The 27336-nt window shown below is 33.7% G+C and overlaps 1 protein-coding gene across 4 annotated transcripts in view; it reads left to right on the top strand.

Annotated features, from left to right (window-relative positions):
* The window catches only part of LOC114331603 (unconventional myosin-IXAa), a 362148-nt gene that overhangs the window by 310116 nt on the left and 24696 nt on the right, over window positions 1-27336 (top strand). For all 4 annotated transcript variants that reach the window (XR_007698957.1, XM_028281218.2, XM_028281211.2 and 1 more), the window contains 2 exons: window positions 252-469; window positions 6886-7032. Coding sequence is in view for 3 of the 4 variants with exons in the window: in XM_028281218.2 (XP_028137019.1) it covers window positions 252-469; window positions 6886-7032 (365 nt within the window). In the remaining variant the exon portion in view is untranslated. The remainder of the gene's footprint in view (window positions 1-251; window positions 470-6885; window positions 7033-27336) is intronic.

The raw sequence follows: 27336 nt of genomic DNA, 5'->3' as shown, positions 1-27336 counted from the left end.
TGGTAAACGTCTGCAAAAGAAAAATAAAATTGTATTTTACTATCAAAAGAAAATACGATCAATCCGGTTTTTGTACAATTTGGACCATCTATTTAAGAGATAATTAGACTTTTCCAGACTTTTAGTACCCTCTGTATATGCATGCATAGTTTGCTGTTCATAAATCCTACACTCTTCTTGTAGTTTATTTTATTCTCTTAAATTACAGTTAACTTCATACATCTTTTTGATAGTTTTTAATTTGGTTTCAGATGCATCATCCTCAAATGAGGCAGTTCACTTACAGCAGCGTCTTCGAAGTCTAAGCACTGAGCTTGTAACGCTAAGAAACCGGCTCCATGTCCAAGGAGGACAGCCGGCCACCGTAAAAGGCGGTGGCGGACCTATTCCTCCCCTTGCACCTGTCTCGACTGCACCACAGCCAGCAGTACCACCAAGGTCTGCACACAACAACGTACCTGCACCAATAGTAAGTCTTGCAATTTTTAAATACTATTACTTATATGCCTTTTATGAGTCATTTTTATGAGTGTATGAGTTATTTCTACTCCATTTTAAAAGACATGTAAATAAAATTTTGATAGAAAATAAGAAAATTAGAGTATGGGAAGGAGAGCAAATTCAGGAGAAATGGAAGATCGGTTCTCTGTTTCCGCAACACAAGAAATGCACCGCAGGTATGTGGAAATTACAGAGGAAAATCACTAAACACAGTCTATAAGAAACTCTCTAACATAGTTTACACACGTCTCAAAATCATACTCTGAGAAAATTCTTGGAGGATATCAAAGTGGATTCAGACCTGGACGGTCCTTGAATTCAGTTCCATGAAAAAGGCAGAGAATTTGCTATCAACCTCCTGCTTGTAAATTTCAAAGCAGCATATGATACCGTTGTATGAAGCCAAGTATGTGAAATAAAGCAATGCAACCCTTCGGAATTCCTGCCAAACTGATAAGATTGATACCGATGACAATGTCCAAAAGTCATAATATGTAAAGTAAAAATCCAAAATAACAGCTCTGAAGAATTCAGTACAAATGGAGATAGAGGAATAAGACAGGGAGATGCGTTTGTAATTTGTAATATTGCCCTTGAAAAATTTATAAGATATGCAGAACTGAACAACCGAGGTACTGTTTTTAATAAATCTTCCCAAATATTAGCATATATATATATTAACTCTATAGTTAAAGTATGCTAGTCACAATTTACATAGGAAAATTAAAGAACTCACAGGTGGACTAAGATGGAGACAGAAAGGAAACCTAACTGATTCTGACGGAAGCAGCATCTTTGACAAACAGGGTAAAATAGGAACGTGGAAAGAATAGACAAAATATTTGAAGACCAAAGAGATAACGCTTTTGAGCTAGAAGAAGAGGTAAATGGCGGACCAAGAACATTATAGCATACAGTTTATTCTGCAATAAGACAACTAAAGGATGGGAAAGAAGCAGGTCCCGATACTAATGGGACAATGCTAAATAGCAATAATCACAATAATACAAAAATACAACAATATAATTTGCAGTAATACAACAGATTGACTGAAGTCTGAGTTTAGGCACTTCCAAAAAAAAAACAGGAGCCAATAGTTGCGAACAATACCGTACGATAAGCCTTATGAGTCATCTCCTAAAATTGTTGCTAAAGATAAAAAATAATCCATAAGAGAATTTACAAGCTGTGTGTGTGTGTGAAATTTCCCACAATTAGTTCGGGTTCACAAATGCTGCTGGTACAAGAGAGCTTTTGTTCTCAGTAAGTCTTATTCCAGAGATGTAGCGCATGTCTGGTTGATTACGAGAAAGCGTTTGATCGAGTACAGCACGCCAAGATGAAGCAAATACTAAAAGTGGGAATTAACAACCAAGATCTGAATATAATAAGAAACCTTTTCTAGAATTCTCAGATTTGGAGGTAAAGTAATGATATTTTCGTATGTACCTATTTCTTAGTTTCATGATTTCTTTTTTGCCATTTGTTAATTTTCTCATTACCGCGTTGAGGCTCTTGCTATTTTCAATCGTTTGTTGGATTTGTTCACTTTTATGCCTTCAATTGTCCAGCCTAATAGATTTGTGTATTTTCTTTATTTGTGTCTCTACATAAGTTTATGATGGTTTTTGCTTCTATTATGCATTTTATGTCTCTCTTCCATTAATGCTTGCGTTTTGGACCCATTCTTTCGCTATATGATTTCTTTGGCAGTGTGCTTTCTGGCTTTTCTCTATAGTTTCTGTTATAATGTCATTCAGGATGTTGACGTTTAACTATGCATTCCTACCTATTTGCAAGAATGCTATTGATATGTTCTTCGAATGCATTTATTTTGGAAACTCAAAATGAGAAACTCCTTTGGATTGGCGTAACTGCAATGAAACATATTTACGTCACATATTTAAGGTCGTTAGAAAATGTTAGTAATAAATAAGTTCAGGTATAAACAGCTCGCTAGTCTTCTAGTTCTTATAGTTCTTCTTCTTCTTACTTTATATAACCAATTATTCTTGTTCGTTGGTTTGACCTCTATGAAAGCTTGTCACGCCATTTCTTGCGCGGTCGGTGCAAGGGATGTGCGAATGTGTCTACCATTCTACTGATGTGACTTGCATTTAACTACTTTAATTTTTCTTTCACCTCTGTACAGAACAAGCAGTTTTTCGCTTTTGGAAGAACTTTTTTTATTTATTTTTCTTCCGTCCAGAGCTTCTTTAGCTGTTCGCTTTAATTTTTGTCCAGCTTAACTCGACTCAATCGCTTTTAATGATTGTGTTTCTGCATTTTTCTGCTATTTATTTTCATTCGGATTTTGTACAGTTTTATCTTATGATCGCTAGCTAGTCAGTTGACCAAATTAAAAAAAAAACTAAGAATACCGATAAGATGAAAAAATAGACTCGACATATTACAGTAGAACTAAAAACTCCGAAAAAAAACAGGCAGCGACAAACATTTTAAATAAAGAACGAGTGTTATTATTAAAGTTTGCTTTTATTTGCTGCAAAATCAGGGTTGAAAAAAACATGTTTTTTTTTATTTTATACAAAACAAACGTTTTTTATGTTTTAAACGTTTTTTTTCTAATTGATGGATTCGACCGTTACTTGATGGAAGTTCATTTTATCTCACAATAAAACACTGAAAAACGTTTGTTTTTCTATACTTCCACAAAATTTATTACAACTATGTTATTACTACAGCTGTTTCGGCAAAGTGCCGAAACTTGAGAAACTTTCTCAAGTGCACTTGAGAAAGGCACTTTGACGAAACAGCTGTAGTAATAACATAGTTGTAATAAAGGGCCTAGCCGGGTAAGATAGTGAAAAGTGCCCCCAGCTCGATTTAAATTCTATATAGGCCACTTTTTAGCACATATAGAGGAACTCACTTTCTGAAATTTTTAGCCCCCTAGGTGGTCACGTGACCCCCCTAGAGCCTAATTAGGCATTTTAGTTGATAATTTTTTATCTCAGCCGCATCAAGAGCTAGCCAAAAACTTTATTTAAAAAAGTTGTAAGTTTCAAAAAGATCTATATGAAAAATTTTTTTTTTATTTTTTGGCGGGAAATTCGAATTTTTAGAACAATTTTAAACTTTTAAATAACTCTGAAAAAAAAACTAAGACACTCGTTTTTACGAAAATCAATTATAATGTGTATTTTTGCACAATATTTCACGCTGAATTTTTTCAGATTTTTAAAATTGGTGAAACGTACCTTTAAAAATAAAAAACCGCGGTTTTTCGGTTTTTTTTTCGTGTTTTGATACAATTTTATACATGTTTTCCAAAAAAGTTAACACTGTCACTAGAATAGGTAAAAACTGAAAAATAATTGGGGTTTGCTTAATAAAAATTTTTTGTAACGCCATCGACTTTCAATATACAGGGCGTTGAAGAAAACAAAATTTTACACATTTTATACGATTTTGCTGAAACTACTGGCAACATTGTAATAAAACTAGGCGGGATTTAAGAGGCAGTTATTGTGCATGTTTTGACATACAACTAAGGATTTGATATTCATCATTGGCGCGCATAGGGGTAATGGTCTGAACTTTTTAAAGAATAAAGATAGTACGCCACTGACATATTTCAAATTAACAATGGTTTTTGAATTTCTCGTTCAATTTGTGACAAAAAATGTATCTTCTTATTTTTTCATCCGACGCGCCATTTTTATTCAAAAAATAAAAGATCTTAACCCTTACAAAGTATTCGAACTTCTAGTACTTTCTACATCTACATAATAAACTCATACATCCATTATTATCAAAATTAATTCGAATACTTTGGAAGCGTTAAGATATTTTATTTTTTGCAGCAAAACGGCGCATTCGTATGAAAAAATGGGAAGATAGATTTTTTATTGAAAATTGAACGAGAAATTCAAAAATGATTGTTAATTTGAAATATGTCAGTGGCGTACTATCTTTTTTTCTTTGAAAAGTTCAGACCATTACCCTTAGGCGCGCCAATGATGAATATCAAATTCTTAGTTGTATGTCAAAACATGCACAATAACTACCTCTTAAAACCCGCCAAGTTTTATTACAATGTTGCCAGTAGTTTCGGCAAAATCGTAAAAAATATGTAAAATTTTGTTTTCTTCAACGCCCTGTATCTTGAAAATGGATATCGTTACAAACAATTTTTATTAAGCAAACCCCAATTATTTTTCAGTTTTTTACCTCTTCTAGTGACGGTGTTAAATTTTTTGAAGAATATGTATAAAATTGTATCAAAAAACGAAAAAAAAACCGAAAATATGCGGTTTTTTATTTTTAAAGGTACGTTTCACCAATTTTAAAAATCTGAAAAAATTAAGATCGAAAGATTGTTCAAAAATACACATTATAATTAATTTTCGTAAAAACGAGTGTCTTAGTTTTTTTTTTCAGAGGTATTTAAAAGTTTAAAATTGTTCTAAAAATTCGAATTTTCCGCCAAAAAAATAAAAAAAAATTTTTTCTTCTAGATCTTTTTGAAACTTACAACTTTTTTAAATAAAGTTTTTGGCTAGCTCTTGATGCGGCTGAGAGAAAAAATAAAAACATAAAAAGCCTAATTAGGCTCTAGGGGGGTCACGTGACCACCTAGGGGGCTAAAAATTTCAGAAAGTGAGTTCCTCTATATGTGCTAAAAAGTGGCCTATATGGAATTTAAATTGGGTTGGGGGCACTTTTCACCATCTTACCCGGCTAGGCCCTTTTGTGGAAGTATAGAAAAACAAACGTTTTTCAGTGTTTTTTTTTCTGTTGTAAACATGTTTTTTTGTTTTTATATTACATGTTTTAAACAAATAAAACGTAGAAAAAAAACATTGTTTACATCATATTTTCTTAAAATGAGAAGGGTCTGTTTGAGGAACTGCACAGATACATATAATAACTTAAGGCCATTACATTGAACTTACTTGCCCAGATATAGAAGTGTCAGGAATAAAGAGTAGTATAAAAAAATTGCAAATATTTTAGAAATGTATATTTTGCTAGCGCAAAATTCAGAGAAACTGGTGATTCTACCCTTTTATTGCATCAGGATGTTCGTTGGAATATTTAATCGGAATGCTTAGAAAGTTAGTTGAAAAATTGGCTAATATTATTTCACGTTTGTTCTGTGACCAATAAAATAAGTATTGATAAAGATGTAATAAAGCTTGTAAATGATACAAATTTAAAGATAAATGCCTAAGACTAGGTATTTATAAAAATTAAAGTATATTGCAGGGACAAAATCTAAACAAATACTTGCACTAAAAGGAAGAGACTACAGAGATATGGCTAGAACTTCTGGAAGCATTCGAGACTGAACAAGCGAATGGCAAATTTTTGGTAAATGATACGAATAAAATCAAGGATCTTATGAAAATGGCTTTGATCCCGGCTCATTTTTGACAAATTTTACTTTAGTGGAAATAAATTTAGTCAAGAGCAAATAAAAACTGGCACGCAATATGTAGAAATTTTTATCCAGAAGCACTGCCAACTATTATTAAATACCAGGCAAACTGTGTACCCTTTAATTAAACCATATATGTTTTCTAAACATCTAATTGAGAATGTCAGACATCATTGGCATGGTGGCGTTCTATGGTCATCCAACATAAACAACTCTTGCAATGTCACATCATCTACGTTGTTTTCAATTTTGAGTTTATTTCTATAAGTGATCACGTGGCTGATCAGATTGATGACTTAGATTACAAGATTACTATAGAAAGTGTGACTATAGAGACTGAAACAGTTTGATAAATTTATTAACTCTTGTATACAAAATGTTTTGAAGTTTTCCAATTTTTGTTGTGTTCCCATTATTAATAAATAAGTAATATATTTGTTAAAAGTCTGTATTTGAGATTTTTTCTTCATATTTATGTATTATATTCACAAAGAAAATAAAAAAAAAACGCTTGTTTAATTTAAGTGTTTTAAACAGTTTTTTAACTATAGAAAGTGTGACTATATAGACTGAAACAGTTTGAGAAATTTATTAACTCTTATATACAAAATGTTTTGAAGTTTTCCAATTTTTGTTGTGTTCCCATTATTAATAAATAAGTAATATATTTGTTAAAAGTCTGTATTTGAGATTTTTTCTTAATATTTATGTATTATATTCACAAAGAAAATGAAAAAAAAAAACGCTTGTTTAATTTAAGTGTTTTAAACATGTTTTAAACGGTTTTAAACAAAAAGTGTTTTATACATATACATACACATGTTTAAAACAGTTGATTAAAACAAAATTTTAAAACGAAACAACCCTGTGCAAAATATATCTAATAGGGATACTAAGAAATGGACAATTTATTATTAATAAATAGTAAGTGTAGGTAACGTTTTTATAGTTAAGTTTTTTACTGGTTGTTTTATTTGCAGGGCTCTGTAACTCAACAACAACGACCTCAGGCGCCTTCCAGCGGTTCCTCGTCGAACCTCGAAGATCTAATCCATCTTCATGGACCGCTCACTGAAGATGCAGTCATGAAATGTTTACAAGCGCGATTTCAAGCATCCAACTTTTACGTGAGTACTCACTTTATTTTAACTACCTATTGGTCATTGAACACGACTGACCTTAGGCGACACCTGCTCGAGCGCCTGAGGCCGTCTCTGCGTTCGTGTCAGGATTATCCGAGGTTGTCAGATCTGGGAAAATGATTAAGCTCTAATATATACACTGATCAAAACGAAAAAGGAGCCATTTATAAAGATGTTCGTAGTTTTGAACTAATTATTTTTATAAATATATAATTTTTTAAATTACATCTAGGCTTTTCGCTATAAGTATTGCAAAGTTTTTTAAGTGAACTGTAAATTTTCTTGTGAAAAAAAATAAAAAGTGATAAATGAAGGGTTAAGGGAAAAAACAAGGAATGTCACGTTATCGTTGTTTTGAGAAAATAGGAAATTTAATGTTTGTGACTACATATCTTTAAACCATTGCACTGAAGAAATAGTATTTATGTCTATTTAGTAAACTTAAAGTACATTGTATTTAATACACAAACACATTTCAACCAAATTTTTAAAGAACAGAGTTAAAAAAATTAAAAAGTAGCTAACTACAAATAAAAACTGAAAAAAACAAGGACTGTCCAAACATCACGTTATATTTTACGTTACAAACATTAGTTGCACCAACTGATAGAAAGGCTGAAAACAAAATGATGACAATAATAATGGCAATAAAAATTATAACAAAAGGAAATACGTTATTTTTTTTTGATAGTTTAATGCAGTGGTCACCTGATTTTTTTTTACTTATTGAGAGCAGCCTTTTTAAAATTATAGAATGTCTGTGTCTTACGTTGGTGTAACTCATTTTGAATTATTAATTTGCGAATTTCTGCAGCAACCTTGTCATACTTTAATGATTTTAATTTCGCCTGGAATTCATCACATGCTGAACATGTGTCTGATCTTGGGTAACCAAAGGACAAACGAAATTTGCTGATATGTAACGTAAGAAACTTTAATGGTACGATGTTTTTCTTTGAACAAGTTGAACATTTTTGGAATGTTCAAACTCTCTGGTAAATACTTTTTCTTAGATTCGTGTAAACTGTAATAGGATATTCTAGTTTTAAAAGACTTTATGTGGTTATATACTGCTTCACGCGATTCTGGATGCAACTTTCTATTCTAGAAACCATGCTTACCACGTTTGTCTTTTCCAGTAGTTCCTGTAGCTTTTAAATTTTGTTGTAAGTGTTCAATTTTGCCCTTAGTTACACCATGGGTTGACATGAATGCTTTAAAACACACATTAATGTCTTGAGAAACTCCATTACGCTTAATTCTAACTTTATAGGCCGTGCCGTTTCTAACACTTCAGGCTTTTGAGCTATGGTTGAACAGAAGGATCCTGAAGATACCATGTACAGAGAAAGTCACCAATGAAGAAGTACTACAGCTACGGAGCATGAACACAACCGCAGATTTAGTCAACATCGTGAAGGGCCGTACTTACGAGCTACTCCAATGCAGTTTACAAGGTAAAATTGAAGGGAAAAGGGCCCAGAACGAAGAAGAATATTCTGCCTTGCTAACATAAGAGTATGGTATAGAAAGATCTCAGCACAACCATTCCGTATAGCAACCAACAAAGTCATCATAGCCAGAATGATAACCAACATAGGAAACTAAACGATTAAACTCGCAATAAAAAAGTAGTTAATTTTTGTTTTTGTTCAAGTGGACTCTCCTTGTTTTTATCTTTAACGCGTGGACATTTCCAATTTTTTTCCTTCGCAGTACTATTTTAAATAGGCATATTTATCGGACGGTTCAAATTATTATCTACCAGTCTACTGTAAATAGTAAATACATAAAATATCTATTAGAAAGTGTTAATATTTCAATTTCTCATAAAATGTGACATTCCCTGTTTTTTCCTTCACCCTTCAAATGTGAAAAATTCGATTTATTTTTTTAATAATAGCGTTCCTAAAAATTATTTTAAAACAAAATTACTAGCGTGTATATGCTCCTCTAACTCGCCGAACTTCTGCACAACATCCAGGCATGCTTTCAATTTTATTTCGAATAGTTTCTTGATCTAGTTGTTCTCATTCTTCCACGAGAACTTTCTCGACATGTTAAAACGAAAAAAAAAGGCGATAGACTACCCCACCTAATTGAAATACCATTCGAAAATAATATTTCAACTAACCAAGATAGCTATCGTTCACCCTAGCTTGGCTCAGTCTCTCAAGGTGTGTGTTCGTCTTGTTTAAAATAGAAGCAAACAAAACAGTATTTTTAGCCGATCATGTTTATTGTTCAATAAAGATATAATAAAAATATGACTTATTAAATGCATTAACAAATATATTTAAATTCTTGCCAAAAACTAACAATTTGTAGATTATACAATATGTAGGCTTTTGGTATCTGGTTCGATGGTAACTTCTTGATGTCGAATGGTACTTCTGTTGGTTCTGCAACGGGCTCTGGGGTTGTAGGTGTTCAGGGCCACCAGGCCTACATGTGTTGGTTGTTGCAGTCCAGATGAAGTTCATTGTTGCAGTCTAGATGATTTTGTCCTCATTGTTGTATCGCCGGCGATTGAGGATTCTTGAAGCTCCCAGAGGGAGGACTGTGATCTTTATCCCAAAAACTAAAAGATAAATCGTGTATAAGTCAAAAATCAAGAAGAAAAACCAAAACGAGCCTTTGCCAAATAATCGTAAAAAGTAGTAATTGGTAAAGGAATAAAATAAAATTAATACTGACAGAATAGTTAAATAATTTGATTACTCACATGCATATAAATATATAAGTTAAAAATATATATAAAACTAAAATATCAGAACATATGCTTTGACATTGGAGGTTAGGTTAGATACGTAAAAATGATTATAAAAAGCTGTTAGATGTAGAAATGTAATTAAAATATGATATGTAATATTCTTATCCCAAGAGAGATGATGGTTGAAATAGAAATGTTTTAATTTTGAAGCTTCTTTGGCTTTTATACCGAAATTAATTTTCCACCACCATATTGAGAATTGAGAAACGAAGTGTCACTGCCATGACAGTGGGACGTAGGAAGTGGCAGGCATGTTCCGTATTAAAAGACAGATATCTAGAGTGTAAGGATATACAGGGTACGTTCAGTATGTTCAGTTGATGATTTAAATGAAAAGAGATATAGTAAATAGAAGATAATAAAAGAGGGCGCTAACGAGTTTTTAACGAAGTAAACTGGTAAAACAAATAGAAGAAAATAATGACTAATGAAATAGGAAAGAAAATAAAGTAAAATAATTATTTAAAAATAAAATATCAAAGATGTGACGTTTGTAACGTTACAATGTTGTAAGTTTCTTATGCCTGGTTACACCAACAAATCTTAATCTCTAGCTTAGCCCAGATTAGCTTATAGATAGGGCCGCCTTAAATCTCTCTTACGTTGCACCATAATTTTCAATTCTTATCTAAGCACTCAGAAATGAGACGAGATTTAAGATGCAATCCATGTGGAAATCCATTGTGGCAAGCTGAAAATTGATCTAAGACTCAATGGTGCAACACGTATGTTTCGCAAGCTGAGCTTAAGGTACGTCTTAAGCTTAAGATCTGTTGGTGCAACCAGGTATTAGTGGCTGAAGATCCTTCAAGCACTTCCCGAGTGTAACCCAAATGTTTTCAATGGGATTTAAATCTGGACTCCTCGCTGGCCACTCCATAATCTGAATGTTGTGTGTAGTCAAAAAATTTAGCACAATTCTGCTGAGGGATAAATTCTGGACCCATATTTTTAGCAAACGGGGCAACATGTGGTTCAAGAACTTCGTCAATGTACCGCTCTGGCGTTATCGCTCCTCGCCGAATAACTACTAGGTCAGAGCGGCCATTTAAAGTTATACTACCCCAAACCATAATTTTGAACCTCTACCAAAAGCCTGGGTCTCTTGAATTGTGGAATCCAAAAAGCGCTCGCCTGATCTTCTCCAGACTCTTAACACGTCCATCAACATGATATAAAAGAAATTAGGACTCATCAGTAAACATCACTTTAGTTCATTGTACCTTGGTCCAATTCATGTGTTCTTCTGCACACAAGCGTCTGGCTCTACGATGTGTAAGGGTCAAAGGAGGCACTCTAGCTGGCCTTCTTTCATTCAATTTATGTTCGTGAAGCCGATTACGTATAACTTGAGTATTTACTCTTGAATGCGTAGCTTTTGAACAGAGGTTGAATTTATTTTTTAACGTTCGAGCAATACTTCCACAATCTCGGATGGCCCATAGTTGTAAAAGTCGATCCTCTAAAGCTGTAGTTGCCCTTGCACGATGCGTATAAGTTTGTCTTCTAATAACTGCATAGATTTCATGTCTGGTCCAGGCTTTATTCTCGAATTAAAGTTATTGCCCTAGCAATTTGAATATCTGTGAGATACACTCTGCGCCTTCGGGGTCTTCCAAGCACAGCAAAATCTATTATTAATTCTTAACAACAACTTTAACTTATGTAAATGACAGAAATTCAATAACGGATAAATGTGATTCCAAAATGTAATGCTTTGCTTCTTTACTGAATGCAACAAAAACAAAGATAAGAAACTTGTTTTTTTCTTTTGTCTATAGAAACTATATGTGTCTACTGGCTGGACGCACAACGTACATATTTAAGTTCCTATACCTAATACAATAAACAATTTCTTTTTTTTCTTCCTCTTCTTCCTGCTTCCTTAATAGGCTCGCGCCTGTTCCATCTTCGGATGCCTCCTCATCAGATATCCAGGTTGTCACTCCATCTCTTCCTTGGCCTTCCTATACTCCTTCTGCCGTTTGGTGATCTATCTCGTGCTATCCTTACCAGTCTTCCTGCTCCCATTCTGCTTATATGGCTATACTATTCTATTTTTCTTTTCAGTGTCCAGTTATTTATGTTCTCTATATTACAGCTTTGTCTGAGGTCTGTGCTACGTTGTCTATCCCATAATAATTTTCCTGTGATATCTCGGACTATTTTCATTTCACACGATTCCATCAGTCTTTTTGTCCTTGTGGTGTCAGGTCTGGTTTCCGCAGTGTAAGTCATAATTGGCCTAACTACTGTCCTATAAATCTTGGCCTTTGTTTCTGTCCGTAGATGTGTCTTGCGCCAGATAGTGTGTTTAAGACGTCCTGCTATTCTGTTGGCTTTGTTTATTTGTTGGGAAAAATAAACAATTTACATTAAATTAAGTTAGTAGCTCCTTTTTCGTTTTGGTCAGTGTATATTTCTTATATTTTTTTTATCATCCCATTTATTTACAATCTGTATAACGATTACAATAAATAAATTGGTTAATTGAATTATAAGAGACTTGCAGGACTTACCTATTGGTCATTGAACACGACTGACCTTAGGCGACACCTGCTCGAGCGCCTGAGGCCGTCTCTGCGTTCGTGTCAAGATTATCCCAGGTTGTCAGATCTGGGAAAATGATTAAGCTCTAATATATGTCGTCTTATAAACAATTAAAGAATTAAACGTTTGCGTGCTAGTCTAAACGATTGAATTTGAAAGTTTTGAAATTTTGATTAGATATAATGACTGTAGTATCTAAACTCATTAATATTGGTGTTAACATAACAGGAATCTTGATAGGTAAGACAAGATAACTGCACAGTACATTAATTTTTTCCTCGACTCTTTTTTATTACTGAAATTATTATAATTATAAATAAAACATTATTTTAAACATTGTGCGAAAAGTATAACCAACAGTTAGAGAGAGTATAACCAAGTAAATAATGGTTTTTCTCAAAACCAAAATTATTCAACGCGGAGTCAAACCCGGAAAACAACAGAAAGTATATATATATATATATATATAATAGCACGTCAACTGTCATCAACTGTCTTTCTCCAATTTACTCTGTCCAGGGCAGCTGTCTTCCAGTTTACAACGCCTGCTCTTTGTAGATCCTCTTTGGCTGCTTCCAGCCACTTTTTCTGCGGTCGACCCCTCCTTCTTCTTCCCTCACCTCTTAACAATATACTCTTCGCCCATCGGTCCCCTGACATCCTTTCCACATGTCCTAGCCAGCGAAGTCTTCTAGTTTTTACCATATGGCTGATTACTGGCTTCCCAAACAGTTCTTGAACTTCCGCATTCGTCCGTCTTCTCCATTCGTTCTCTCCCACTTTCACACCACCGAAAATCTTTCTCAGCACACTCCGTTCCCATCTTTCCAATGCATTTTCTTCTCTCTTATTCAGAACCCAACATTCACTACTATACAGTACTGTAGGTTGTATCACCGTACTATATAACCGCAATTTTGCTGCTCTTGAGATAAGACTACTTTTTAAAAGTATGCTCAATGCTCCAACTGCTCGTCTTCCCTTCGCAATTCTTTTTTCAATTTCTGGAACTTCATCTCCTTTCTCTGTTACACTGACCCCTAGGTATTCAAATTCTTTTACTTTCTCGAAACAATATTCTTTTCCATCGTTATCTATTCTAATTTTCAAAACCTGTTCTTCATTTAGTGTATCTCCCATTTCCATAAATTTTGTTTTGTGTTCGTTAATTTTCAGACCGTACTGCTTAGCTTTTCTTTCAAAAAGGTTAAATACCCTTTTCCATCGTTATCTAGTCTAATTTTCAAAACCTGTTCTTCATTTAGTGTATCTCCCATTTCCATAAATTTTGTTTTGTGTTCGTTAATTTTCAGACCGTACTGCTTAGCTTTTCTTTCAAAAAGGTTAAATACCCTTAGCAGTTCTCTTTTTGTTCTTGTTATCAATACTATGTCGTCTGCATATGCAAGTACCTGAGTTCTTCTATCATGGATCGTACCTTGTGTTCTGATTCCGCTCTCTCTGAATATTGCCTCTAATACACAATTGAAAAGGACAGTTGATAGAGGGTCTCCCTGCTTCAAACCCCTTCGTACTTTAAACTTTTCTGAGAGGCTACCCTCCAGTGCTACTCGATTTTCTGTTCTCTCGAGTGTCATTTTCACCAGTTTGACCAACTTCTCCGGTATCCCAATTAACCGAAGTGCATGATAAAGGCGTTTCCTTACGACTGTATCATATGCCTGCTTGAAGTCTATAAACAGGAGCTTCATATTTAGCTGTTGTTCGTAGGTACCGCACTGTAACATCTTTAGTACGAAAATCTGATCGATGGTAGATCTTCCTTTCTTAAAACCACCTTGATATTCTCCTACCTGCACACTAATATATCTGTCTAATTTTTTTCTTATAACCTTGGCAAGGACTTTATAAATTACATCAAGCAAAGCGATACCTCTGTAACTTTCACATTGAGATTTATCTCCCTTTTTGAATATCGGGCATATTACAGCCTGACTCCATTGTCTCGGCATTTCTTCCTGATCCCATATCATCTTTAGTAGGCTGCATATTCTCTTTTCTAATATTTTACCTCCATGTTTAATCATTTCTCCTGGAATGTCGTTGATACCCGCACTCTTGTTGTTCTTTATGCTTCTTAAAACTTCCATTATTTCCTCGTCTGTTGGCGGCCCCACTACATCCTCTTGGTTGTAGTTTTCTTGTATCACTTCCATCTGAACCTCGTCATTACCTTCCTGCCTCTCATTTAGCAGTTCCTCAAAATGCTCTCTCCATCTATCCAGTTTCCTTCCTTGTCGCCTATTAGGTGCCCCTCTTTGCCCCTGTAAAAGTTTTTGTCCTCTTGAATACTGTTCTTTACTTCTTTTTGCTTCTTGGTAGAAATTTCTAATGTTCTTATTGATATAGTGTTGTTCAATATCTTCAAGCTTTTTACTCATGTGTTCCCGCTTTTTATATCTACACATTCTTTTTGTGTTTCTTCTCTCTTCTTCATATTTCTTTCTATTTTTTTCACTAGGCTCATCTATCATTCTTTGTCGTGCCTGATTCCTTTTCTCTAACCTTTTCCTACAGGCATCATCGAACCATTCTTTTTCCTGTTTTCTACTTACTTGTCCCAGGTGCTTACTTGCTGATTCCATCAAAGATTCCTCAATTTCTGTCCGCTTTATTTTATTAGATTAGATTGCGTAAATAAATGTAAATAAATTCCTTATAAATATGAAATGTGCACTGTGTGTGCTTATGATTTACTACCTTATTAGCATTTCTGACTTTTTAAAGTGCTGCTAAACATTAAGAAATAAATTAGTCTAATTAGGAGGCTACGAAAAACACATTAATAAAGGGTAATAAAAAACAAAAGAATAAGAGAAAAAGTTATTTACATTCGTGTTCAAATTTGCATACTGTCCATTAATAAATTAATAAGCTTTGGGTTTGATTTTCTCTTCGCTGTTCATCGAATCTCATTAGCCGACTAGCCTGATCAAATAAAGTAAAAACAAAATGTAATTCGGTACAAAAGGTTTGAACAAATTTTATATCTATTAAATATTAATACATGAAAATAGTTTTTATCATTGTAGGATCGGTTATTACTGGAGGGAGGGACCGCAGACGTTCGGATACAATTAGCGTCTCTTTGTAAAGACAATGAAGTCGACTTTACGAAGTAACAAGACATTTCCTGAACACACACACTACACATTACATTACCTGATTGCGAAATCACTGTACCATGCCAATGGCCATTAGTTGTCGAGGTATAATGTGTATGTCGAGGCTAAATAAAAAAAGATTATATCAAAGTCAGTCAGTTCAGAACCTTCGAGCTGAACACATGTAATTAAGAAGCAATTTGTCTAATTATTGTCTTATCATATTGTAATTAGTATAAATCCATCGTTATCAAGAAACCGAAAAACAATAGCCAAAAAATTGTTAGTGTTTAATGCTAAAATAATTATCCAGTAAGTAATTTCTACTACATATTTAATTATTAAGTTTATCAACATAAATATACCTAAATATAGAGAAAATAGGCCAGTATATTATCAAAATATGTCGGAATGTTTTAAAAATTCCTAGCTATAACTAGGGGAAAACTATGAGTTACCAACACGATAACCAGGAACAATCTACTAGTTATCCATTCAGTGAGGACATAAATCCAGCAATTAGAAGAAACAGCTTAGCACGAACTCCTCCACCTGTAAGCACTCAAAAAGACAGTTCCAATCCACTAGATGAACAGCAGAAAATTGTCAAAACATACAACAACGATCTACAATCACATTTATCAAATTTTCAAATAGATAAACCGCAAGAACATCTCCCAGATGCAGATGTAGCAAAAAGTGATGGTGAATGGGTAGCAGTCCACCATAATAAACGTCAACGCAATGACGACAGTCCGGATTTGAAAAAAACCAAACAAGCTACACTCAATGATTATTGGCTGAGTAAAACTGTTCATACATCTAACAGATACGAGTTACTTGAAGATGATACATTTCGTGAAGAAGTTGTAACGTTGGAAGACCGAAGAGAGGATCAGCCACCACCCATATTTATACAAAATGTTGAACGCATCAAACCACTACAGGAATTACTACAGAAGATAACTCCAGGTAAATATACTTTAAAATGTCTTGCTAACAATCAAATTAAAGTTCAAGCTGATTCATCAAAAACCTACTCAATAATCGTAAAATCTCTATCAGAAAAAAATACTCAGTACCATACATACCAACTAAAACAAAACCGAGGATTCCGAGTTGTTATACGTCATATCCACCCTTCAACAGATCCAGACGACATTAAAAAGGCATTGCTGGATCTCGGGCATACTGCACTGAACATCTCTAATATTAAGCAAAGAGGCACAAAGAAAGATCTGCCGCTATTTAATATAGAACTGGCTATTCACAGCAATAATAAAGATATATATGAGATCACGAAATTACTCAATACTATTGTCACAGTTGAGGCACCGCATCCGAAGAGGGAACTACCTCAATGTCAAAGATGTCAACATTTTGGCCACACACACAATTATTGCCACAGGAGTCCGCGCTGCGTAAAATGCGTAGGAGATCACCTATCGTCTAAATGTCCAAAAGAAAAGAATATAAAATATGTCCAATGTGTAAATTGTCGAGAAAATCATCCTGCAAGCTACAAGGGATGTTCTGTATACAAAGAACTGCAAAAGAAAAAATTTCCATCGCTTCGAGAAAAAACCGCAAGTCAACCACCTCGTGTTGCACATTCGTCAATCTCTCAACCAAATATCAGTTATGCGAACATTGCTGCAGGAAAAGATAATAAAAATACAACTAACACAAATGAGACTACTCATGAAATAGAAACAGCAACTCCCCAACATATACAAAACAATTTAGAACTTGTGGTACATAAACTAATGGAAAGAATGGATAAGATGTTTGATCTAATAATGTTTCTGATATCTAAGCTTAATCTTCAACACTAAACTTAAGATGTGCTGTTGGAATGCCAATGGCTTAACTAATCATTTTCATGAAGTAAAAGCTTTTATTTATTCTCATAATCTATATGTTATGTTTATTTCCGAAGCACACATGACTATTAAGAGTTATTTTAATATTCCCAAATATTCAACCTACGTAACTCAACATCCATTAGGAAAAGCCCATGGAGGTACGGCAATTATTATAAGAAATAATATTAAGCATGATGAAATAAACAAAATTAGCAGAGTCAACATTCAAGCTACATCAGTGTCGGTAGAAGATTCACAAGGCTCGATTATTTTATCTGCTGTTTACTGTCCACCGAATAAAATAATTAAAGCTGATCATTTTACTGAATACTTTGAGATACTCGGACACCGTTTCATTGCTGCTGGAGATTACAATGCCAAACATCACAAATGGAGCTCCAGAATCATAACCTCACGAGGGCGAGAATTATTAAAAAGTATTAATGAGAATCATTTAACTTCTCTCTCTACTGGACAGCCTACTTATTGGCCCACTGATAGACAAAAAATTCCTGATCTTATTGATTTCGCTATATTAAAAGGAATAACACACACCCATATCCAAATTTCTCCTTCTTTTGACCTATCATCGGATCATTCCCCTTTCTTCATAGACCTACTAAGCCAAATTCACAATTGTCCTAAACTTCTAACACTGTGTAATAAAAGAACAAACTGGGATAGGTATAGAGAAGAAATAAAATCATCCATTAACCTAAACTTGCCTCTTAAAAGTGACAGGGACATAGAAAATGCAGTCACTCACTTAACTACAGTTATTCAGCAAGCTGCTTGGTCGTCCACTCCAGAAATTACCTACACACACAACTCCGAGTCGTATCCTGCTCACATAAATACACTTATACTGGAAAAAAGAAAACTAAGAAAGAGGTGGCAGCTCACTAGACACCCAGAAGATAAAACAAATTTTAATAGAGCTTGCAGATTACTCAAAAGAAACTTGATCCAACATAAAGACAATGGAATCAACAATTATTTAAAGAACCTCTCACCTTCAGATGATACAAATTATTCTCTGTGGAAACTAACAAAAAAACTTAAAGACAACGAACAAATGAATATGCCAATCAGGAAACTAAATGGCACATGGGCTAAAACTGACAAAGATAAAGCTTATACTTTCGCAAATCATTTATGCGAGGTATTTCAACCGCATCAGAGGGAAGTCTCAGCTGAAGAAGAAGAAGATATTCATGAAGTCATAAACGCACCATATCAAATGGCTCCGCCTATTAAAATTTTCAAGAAATCTGAAGTAGAAGAAGTAATTGATAATCTGGAGAATAAGAAGTCACCTGGGTATGATATAATATCTAGTTTGGTCCTAAAAAATCTACCCAACGAAGGTGTAAGCTTAATTACTTATATATTTAATTCAATATTAAAAACAGGTTACTTTCCACTCCAATGGAAAGTAGCTTAAATTGTTCTAATCCCAAAACCTAATAAGGATCACGCGGAAGTATCTTCATATCGTCCAATAAGCTTGTTGCCTATTATATCTAAAGTGTTCGAGCGACTTTTCCTGAGAAGACTAGAGCCTACATTAGACAGCAACAATGTTTTACCTAATTATCAGTTTGGCTTTAGGAAACAACATGGTACCATCGAGCAAATTCATAGGGTAGTAAAAACTATCAGAAATTCGCTCGAACACAAAAATTACTGTACAGCTGCATTCCTAGATGTCTCACAGGCATTCGATAAAGTTTGGCATGTAGGTCTTATCTCCAAGATTAAATCCATATTTCCTTATCCCATAAGTTCACTATTAAGATCCTATCTGACAGATAGATTTTTTCAAGACAAAAGAGGAGGGGAAATTACTAACCTGTTTCCAATATGTTCTGGAGTTCCACAAGGAAGCATATTAGGACCAACACTTTACTTAATATACACATCGGATCTTCCAACCACCATTAATACAACAATTGCTACATATGCGGATGACACAGTTATAATGGCTTCAAATCCTATAGCAACAGAAGCATCCGAGGTATTGCAAAATCATCTGACTGAACTAGAGAGCTGGCTTAAATTGTGGCGAGTACAAATCAACAGTTTAAAATCCACACAAATAACATTTACTTTAAAAAAAGGTGTCGCGCCTCCGGTTTCTATAAATAACACTCCACTACCAGTCAATACCGCCGTAAAATACCTGGGAATTCATTTAGATAGTAAACTTAATTGGGGCACCCACATCTGGAAGAAACGTCTTCAACTCGGCCTAATCTACAGGAAAATGTATTGGTACATGAGTAGGAAATCAAATCTTAGCCTGGAGAACAAAATTATGATTTATAAATGCATTTTAAAACCGGTGTGGCTATATGCAGCACAAATATGGGGAACAGCTAGTAATACCAACATTCAAAAACTTCAACGGTTCCAACCAAAAGTGTTGCGCCAGATCTGCAATGCCCCTTGGTATGTTACGAACCAGAGATTGCACCACGACCTACAGCTACCAACAGTTAGCGAAGCAATATCTGCTGTAAATTCTAGATACAAGACAAGACTATCCTGCCATCCAAATCCACTCGCCACAGACCTGCTCAACATTTCTCATGAAAGACGATTAAAAAGACCTGACCCTTTGGACCTCTAGTACATCTGGACATCAGAGCAACAACAGAGTGCAGTGTCATAGTGCAGTGAAATAATCATGTTTTAGTGTTAGTGATTTTTAAACTTCTTTCGTATTTTTATTCATGTTCCTTAGACTTTTAATAATCATATTTTTATTGTCTGAACTGTCCACTATACTAAATTTTATCTATGTATTATGTTCCAAGTAATTGTTATGTCTTATTTTAAAATTATAATGTTATATGTCTTACTGGGTGCTCGCCACTGGGCGGCTTCCATCTGTGTTATTTTTCAATAATATTATGTATTGCTTATTGTTTGTGATCAGACAGATTGCAATAAACGTTGGATGTTAAAAAAAAAATATCAAAGTTCAGGTGAAAACAAAAAGATTAAAAAAAATAAATTTTTATGATTTATTCTGCAAAGTTGAAGGAAACAGTTTTCATCTGAGACTTTCTAAATTAAATTTGTAATTTGAATTTAATAAAAGTAAATTGTAAATAATATTTAATAAAACTAAATAGTAAATAATATTTTAATAAAATAAAAAAGGAGCGTGGAACTTGCGGAGTACCGACAGAAGTAATACTTCTTACATATTTGATTATATTCGATTAGATTAAATTCGTTTCAATTCGAATCGATTCGATTTTATTCGATTTGATCCGTTTCGATTTATTTTATTTAATTTTACTTAATTTTATTTCATTTTAATTAAATTTAATCAACATCTGTAGGGATGGAACCATTCCGAACCCAGTAAATAATAGAAAATTTCTACTTTCAATTTTCTTTCTTCTTTTTAAGTTCCATCTTCTATAGAAGGTTGGAAATCATCATGGCAATGTGGACCCTGTTGACTGCCACTCTAAATAGCTATGCACTACTGCATTCGACCCATTCCCTTAAGTTCTTAAGCCAGGATGTTCTTCGTCTTCCCATATTTTGCTTTCGTCGGATTTTGCCTTGCATAATAAGCCGTAATAATGAGTATTTTTGCCCTCTCATCACATTTCCCAAGTACTCAAGTTTTCGTCTTTTGATAGTTAGTATTATTTCCGGTTGATTTCTTATCCTTCTAGTTACTTCCACGTTTGACATTCTTTGAATCCATGATATTCGTAGGTCTTCTTTTGATAGTTAGTATTATTTCCGGTTGATTTCTTATCCTTCTAGTTACTTCCACGTTTGACATTCTTTGAATCCATGATATTCGTAGGATTCTTCTGTAACACCAAAATTCGAAGGCGGCCAACTTATTCAGATGGACTTGTTTTAATGTCCACGCTTCTAAGCCATAAAGAAGAACAACAACTATCCCATACTCAGTCAATAATATAAAATTCGTGATTTATACTAAAAATCACCGTGAAACCAGTCAAACAATAGAACATTCGGGATTTCCTACTCAGTTTACTAAGAAAGTTAAAATAAGCGAATAGATATTATGTATTACGGTATACCGCAAAGTTACTACACGCGTCTCGATTTACGAATGACGCCAAATACGATTTTAGTCCCGTTAAAGTTCTATATCGAGCAATAAGAAGTATTCACTTCAAAAATAACAAAATGTGTATTTTATATTAAAAAGGTTTATTTTATATTAAATTATGTGATACGGATACGGGTAATGCATATCTTTTGAAACTATTACGCCAGGGAAATAAGCTATAAATATACCATGTTCGGGACACTCAAAGATCAAGGTAGCTGACTACTTTTTTAGTTATTGGAGACCTACAGGAAGAAAACCTACCTGTTTCCTGACTAGAGTTCGCGTCCGTTTTTTAATTATTAACAATTTAGTGCAAAAATCGCGATTTTTTAGATTTTTTGCACCCCATTCAAAAGCTAAATAGTTGACATAAAAATACAAAATTTAATTTTTTAGAACATTGAAGAACCTTCAAAATTCCGATTTTTGAAAGTTAAAAAGTTAATCTGTTGCTACGCAAACGCAAAATAAGTGAAAATCGTTATTTGTTAATAACTTTTACTAAAACTACCTTAGAACTTTAGTGTTTCACGCAAAGTTGGGTATTGGGGTACTTAACAAACCCTCAAAATTGAGACCGATCCATTAATTAGTTTAAAAGTTATTCTATTTGTTTATCCCAGAGACCTTTATTTTGCAGTAACATAAAACAGAAAAAAATGAAGATTGAAAAATTCTGCGCTTGCCAAATGAAAGTAGAAAAGTGATACTATCAAAATGTACTAAAAAAAGATAAAAAAAAATTATCTAATATAGTCAAAAATCCTAATGCCAAATTTTTGAAATTTTGTAGCTTATAAAATTTAGAATAACTTTAAAAACATTTCTGTTGTAAAAGAGTTGAGACTTCTGAGCTTCACCGATGAGGCATAAGGATGCTGAAATAGCTATATGGAGATGGTGGTCCAACTCTGAATCAAATATAAACAAAACCTGCCTTGATCTTTTTTATCTTTAAAAACATTGTCCGTAGAAAAAATCATTTTACATATTCAAAATGGTATTTTACACGAATTTTTAAAAATATAGTTCAATCGGTGACTAGTCGTGGTAAGTGAAGGGGGAGCTGGGAGCCGACAAATGCACGAGTTCAAAAACTAAAAAAGGCAACTTAAAACCACTATCATTTTCTATATCTCGGGATCGACTGAATATATTTTGATCTTTCTTTTTTTAATTTGCAATTTCAAATATGCAATTTGTCTAGACATTTATTAATTAATAAACAGTCTAACTTGTTTACAACAATTTTGGAAAAAATATTTTTTCCCAAAAATCCATGTTTTTAATCATACTATCATTATTAATCATAGAAAAAGTTAAGGTATACTTTTATAAATAAATTATATTCACTAAATAATTATCTAATAAAAATAATTTATTTATTAAAGTGTACTTTATCTTTTTCTATAATCATTAATGATACTGTGATTAAAAAATAGATTTTCGTAAAAAAATATTTTTTCAAGAATTGTTTAACCAAATTAGACTGTTTATTAATTAATAAATTTATAAACAAATTGCATATTTGTAATGTACGTAGAAATTACATACAAATTAAAAAAGAAAGATCAAAATCCATTGAGTTGTTCCGGTGATACAGAAAATGGTATTAGTTTGAAATTGCTTTTTCGGTATTTTAACCCGGTGGATTTGTAGGTTCCCCCTAGTAATCGTTTGAATTACTTTTTTGAAAAACGTAGAGAGTGCTGTGAAGGTACAATGTTTGTGCAAATTTTTTGAATAAAAATACAAATCCCATTCTTTAAAATGGCATTAATGAAATTCCTTAATTATTATACACAAATTAGCTGTGAATTAAAAAAAAAACACATGGCTAACTTTGTCCCAAATGAGCCCAGGCTAAATTTTTTTATTTGAAAATTCGTGTTAAAATACTAGCTTTTCGAATATATAAAAAGATTATTTCTACGGACAACATTTAAATAGTTATTTATGATAAAAGTGTTAAGGCACGTTTAAGGCACGTTTGTGGAAGTTCAAAAGCAGAATGAGCGAAGCGAGTTCTGCAATTCACATTAGTGCCTTAAAAATGTACTTTTTAACACGCATAATATCATACAATATTTTTTCTACAAACGTAATTACAGGACAATATCTACAAAAACTTTTACTTGAACTTGACTGACATTCCATTTTTATATTGTTTTGACATTACATCAAAATTGCCTATACGGTCAATACGAACTGCAGTGCCTTAAAATTTTTAAAGCACTAGTGCCTTAAAGTAGCATTTTTAACGCTCGTATGGAGTGCTAAAAATTGCATTTTTAACACGGTTGTATAAAAAAGTTATTCTAAATGTTTATAAACTACAGAATTTAAAAAATTTGGCATTAGGATTTTTAACTATGTTAATTAATTTTTTTTATCTTTTTTTCAGCTACCTGGATCTTTGAGTGTACCGAGAAAATCCTTATTTCTCTGGACTATATATTATGTGTGTTTTATTTGATCAGGCTATTTTGATTTTCTCTTTGGCGTTCGTCGAACCTCATTAGCCTCAAGTTCTAGTCCACCTTCGGCAACGTCGCATGAAAACACCAAATAGGTTACCAGTAAAGGAGTAACTGTTCGAAGAATTTTAATTTAATTTTAATTTATTTTTAATTGAAGTTTGAAAAGGATAGTAAATCGTCGGATCACATGAAAGGAATCTTTAACATGAATATTCAGAGGCTTCTTTAGGAATTATTTCGTAAGTGGAAATTGGTATTTGGTCTGAATTTAGTCCCTGCTTCCGGATATCGCTAACAAACAAGTAACTGTACTTTCATCTTGTCTAAGGTTAAATGGTACTAGTTGGTATGTCCATTCCCTATTCTAGATTTGTTTTATCGGATGATTCTGTTCTACACTGCTCAATGTGCATTGAGTAGTGCTTGCCTAAAATGTAAAAATATTCAATTCAAATATGCAAATAAAAATATGCAAATTGGAATATAATAGCTAGCCTAAACAATACAGTAAAATACAAAATAATTGAGAGAGAGATGATAATTCCCAGATCTAAACAATAAATCTTGGAACCACTTTCTGGTAACATCCTTAATCTCTGGCTTTTACAATTTATGGCAAGAAGACGACGAATAAAGAACACGAAAAGGACTCTACAATATGCAGTCACATTCCGTCTGTTCGTAAAGTTGATTCCGTGTACTCAAAATTCTGCTTAAATAGGCAGCTTGGTTTCGTTTCAGAGGTTTTCGTATAGCCCCACTGAAGACTTCTGAACAGACAGAAACGTAGGTATGGGGATGTCGATCATCTCTGAACCAAAATGAAACATAAGCGGTTTTTTAATTTTTCATTTTACTCATATTTTGAGTACACGGAATCAACTTTCGTTGGAATTTTTCCTAGACGAATAGAAGAAATCCAACTGCATATTGTAGAGTCCCCTTCGTCTCCTTTATTCGTCGTCTCCTTGCTTTATAGAGTGTAAAAGGCAAAAAATTAACCACAAAGTGGGATTGCATTTATTATTGCCTTTTCCTTTTCCGCTGTACGCATTTTTCAGTTCCGTCGGGTTCCAAGGCATTACATCGATTCTTTGAGCTTTGTTTTCTTTTACAATGGGTAGGATGCTAACCTGGCTCATCAACCCTCCTCTTTTATCCGGACTTGGGACCGGCTGTGAGTGTGAACGCGGCTTCTGAACTACTCACTCCACTCATACTTCGCGCTCATAACCCCCCAGGCATAGTTAGATACAACAACAATACACCATGGTTCAGAAAAGAAATAAAAGAGAAATGTAAAGAGAAGCGAGAGGCCTACATGAAATATAAAACATCAAACATTCCAGAATCCAGAATCACCTATAGAAGAATACAAAATGGAACAAAGTAATTGGTAAGAAGAACAAAAAATGAACACTGGGAACAGTTTACAAAAAGGATGGAAAGCGACTTCTACGGAACACAAAATCAAATATGGAGATTCATAAGAAACCAACGGAATGAAATGGCAGATTTGAAGGAATACAATAACATACCAGCAAACGAATGGCAAAAATACTTGACGGAACCACAAAAGTCCTAACCAACAAAATCAATAAACTAACAACTTTATCAGATGAACAACAAGGATTCAGATCCGGAAGATCCTGCGTAGACGCCGTATTTGTACTGAGACAAATCACAGAAAGGGCCATTGAGTACAATAAACCAGAATATCTATGTTTTATAGACCTGACAAAGGCTTTCGATCGCATCCAAGTCGAAGACATCTTACATTTACTGTGTAGAAGAAACACACAAATCAATATTATACAAACCATCGAAAACATCTACTTTCATAATCGAATACAGGCAAAGATATATGGAAAACTAACGCACAGTACAAAGCGGAGTCAGACAAGGTGACTCGTTAAGCCCACTGCTCTTTAATATAATAATGGACGAAATAATAGAAGCAGTACGTAAATGTCATGGTTACAGAATGGGGAACAAAGAAATCCAAATATTATGTTATGCAGATGACGCCGCATTAATCATCGAGACAGAAGACGATCTTCAAAGATTAACACACATCTTCAATACAACAACCAAGAAATACAATATAATAATATCAGCAGAAAAAAACAAATGTATGACATCTAAATACCCACTAAGATGTAAAATCGAAATTGATGGGAAAATGGTAAAACAGGAAGCAAGGTTTAGATATCTGGGAATAGATATAACCAGTTACAGAGATGTTGAAGATGAAGTACAACAAAGCTTAAAAGCAAGTAAAGCGGCGGAATCTCTTAATGACACAATCTGGAAGAACAAACACCTAAGATAAGACACAAAAGCAAGAATCTATAAAGCAGCAATTAGACCTATATTGACGTACACGCCGGAGACAAGACCTAACACATCTAAAACGAGACGACTACTAAAAACAACAGAGATGAAAATACTCCGACGAATATCAGGGAAGTCTGTTGGATAGGGAGAGAAGCGAAAACATAAGAAGATCATGCAATGTAGAAGACATAAATGGATGGGTGACAAAACGGAAACAGGAGTGGAGCGAACACATTAGTAGAATGGCAGAGGATAGGATAGTACGAATAGCACGAGATAAGTCAATAAATGGACGAAGAAGTATTGACAGACCAAGAAAAAGATAATGCGATAACTTAAACAATTTAGGAGACTAATATTGAAGAAGAAACATGCTTTAAAGCCTACATACAAAAAGAAAGAAGAAGAAGAAGCATTTATAGTGAAGTAAATTCTCAACATCTAGAGTTTTTGACAATAATGTTGCTCTGGGGACTGGCCACATTTTTCCACGTTTCAACTAAACCCTAATTTGCCGTTTTTTCCGTTTTACGAAATGTATTTCGATATAATTTGTGTGTGTGAAATGCCTATAGGCTAGTTCACACATAGTCTGTCATTTATAAGTACTCTAAAGTGACTAGCAATAAAAACGTCAGTTTTTCTTTGTTAATAATTCAGTAATTCTTTTAAAATATAGTCCTGGTTGAAAACACGAACTGAATGCAAATCTCCCACTGAATGCCAAATGATACGCTCTCGAAAAGTGTAATAGTTCTGAATCCCGCGTACCAAATAAAAGCTTATTAATAGCAAGCTGAACATTTGTTCATACCTTAACGGTGTCTAGTCGGGCAAACTTTGATGTAAGGGAACACTGAAACAGGGAATCTTTAATTGTCGAACGTGATAAACGTGTCATCCTGACAAGTCTATGATTGTGAAAAATAGCAGGCTGTTTTTAAGTTTATTCAATAGTCAACGTTATATAATATACGAAAAAATGTTTTTCCGACAAAGATGTTGAGCATTTTAACCAGTCCGACACGTAGAACATATCAAATGA

The sequence above is a fragment of the Diabrotica virgifera genome, chromosome 6 (assembly GCF_917563875.1).
Source record: "Diabrotica virgifera virgifera chromosome 6, PGI_DIABVI_V3a".
NCBI lineage: Eukaryota > Metazoa > Arthropoda > Insecta > Coleoptera > Chrysomelidae > Diabrotica > Diabrotica virgifera.
The sequence above is the reverse complement of the archived record's forward strand: the minus strand, read 5'-3'. Positions and strand labels throughout refer to the sequence as shown.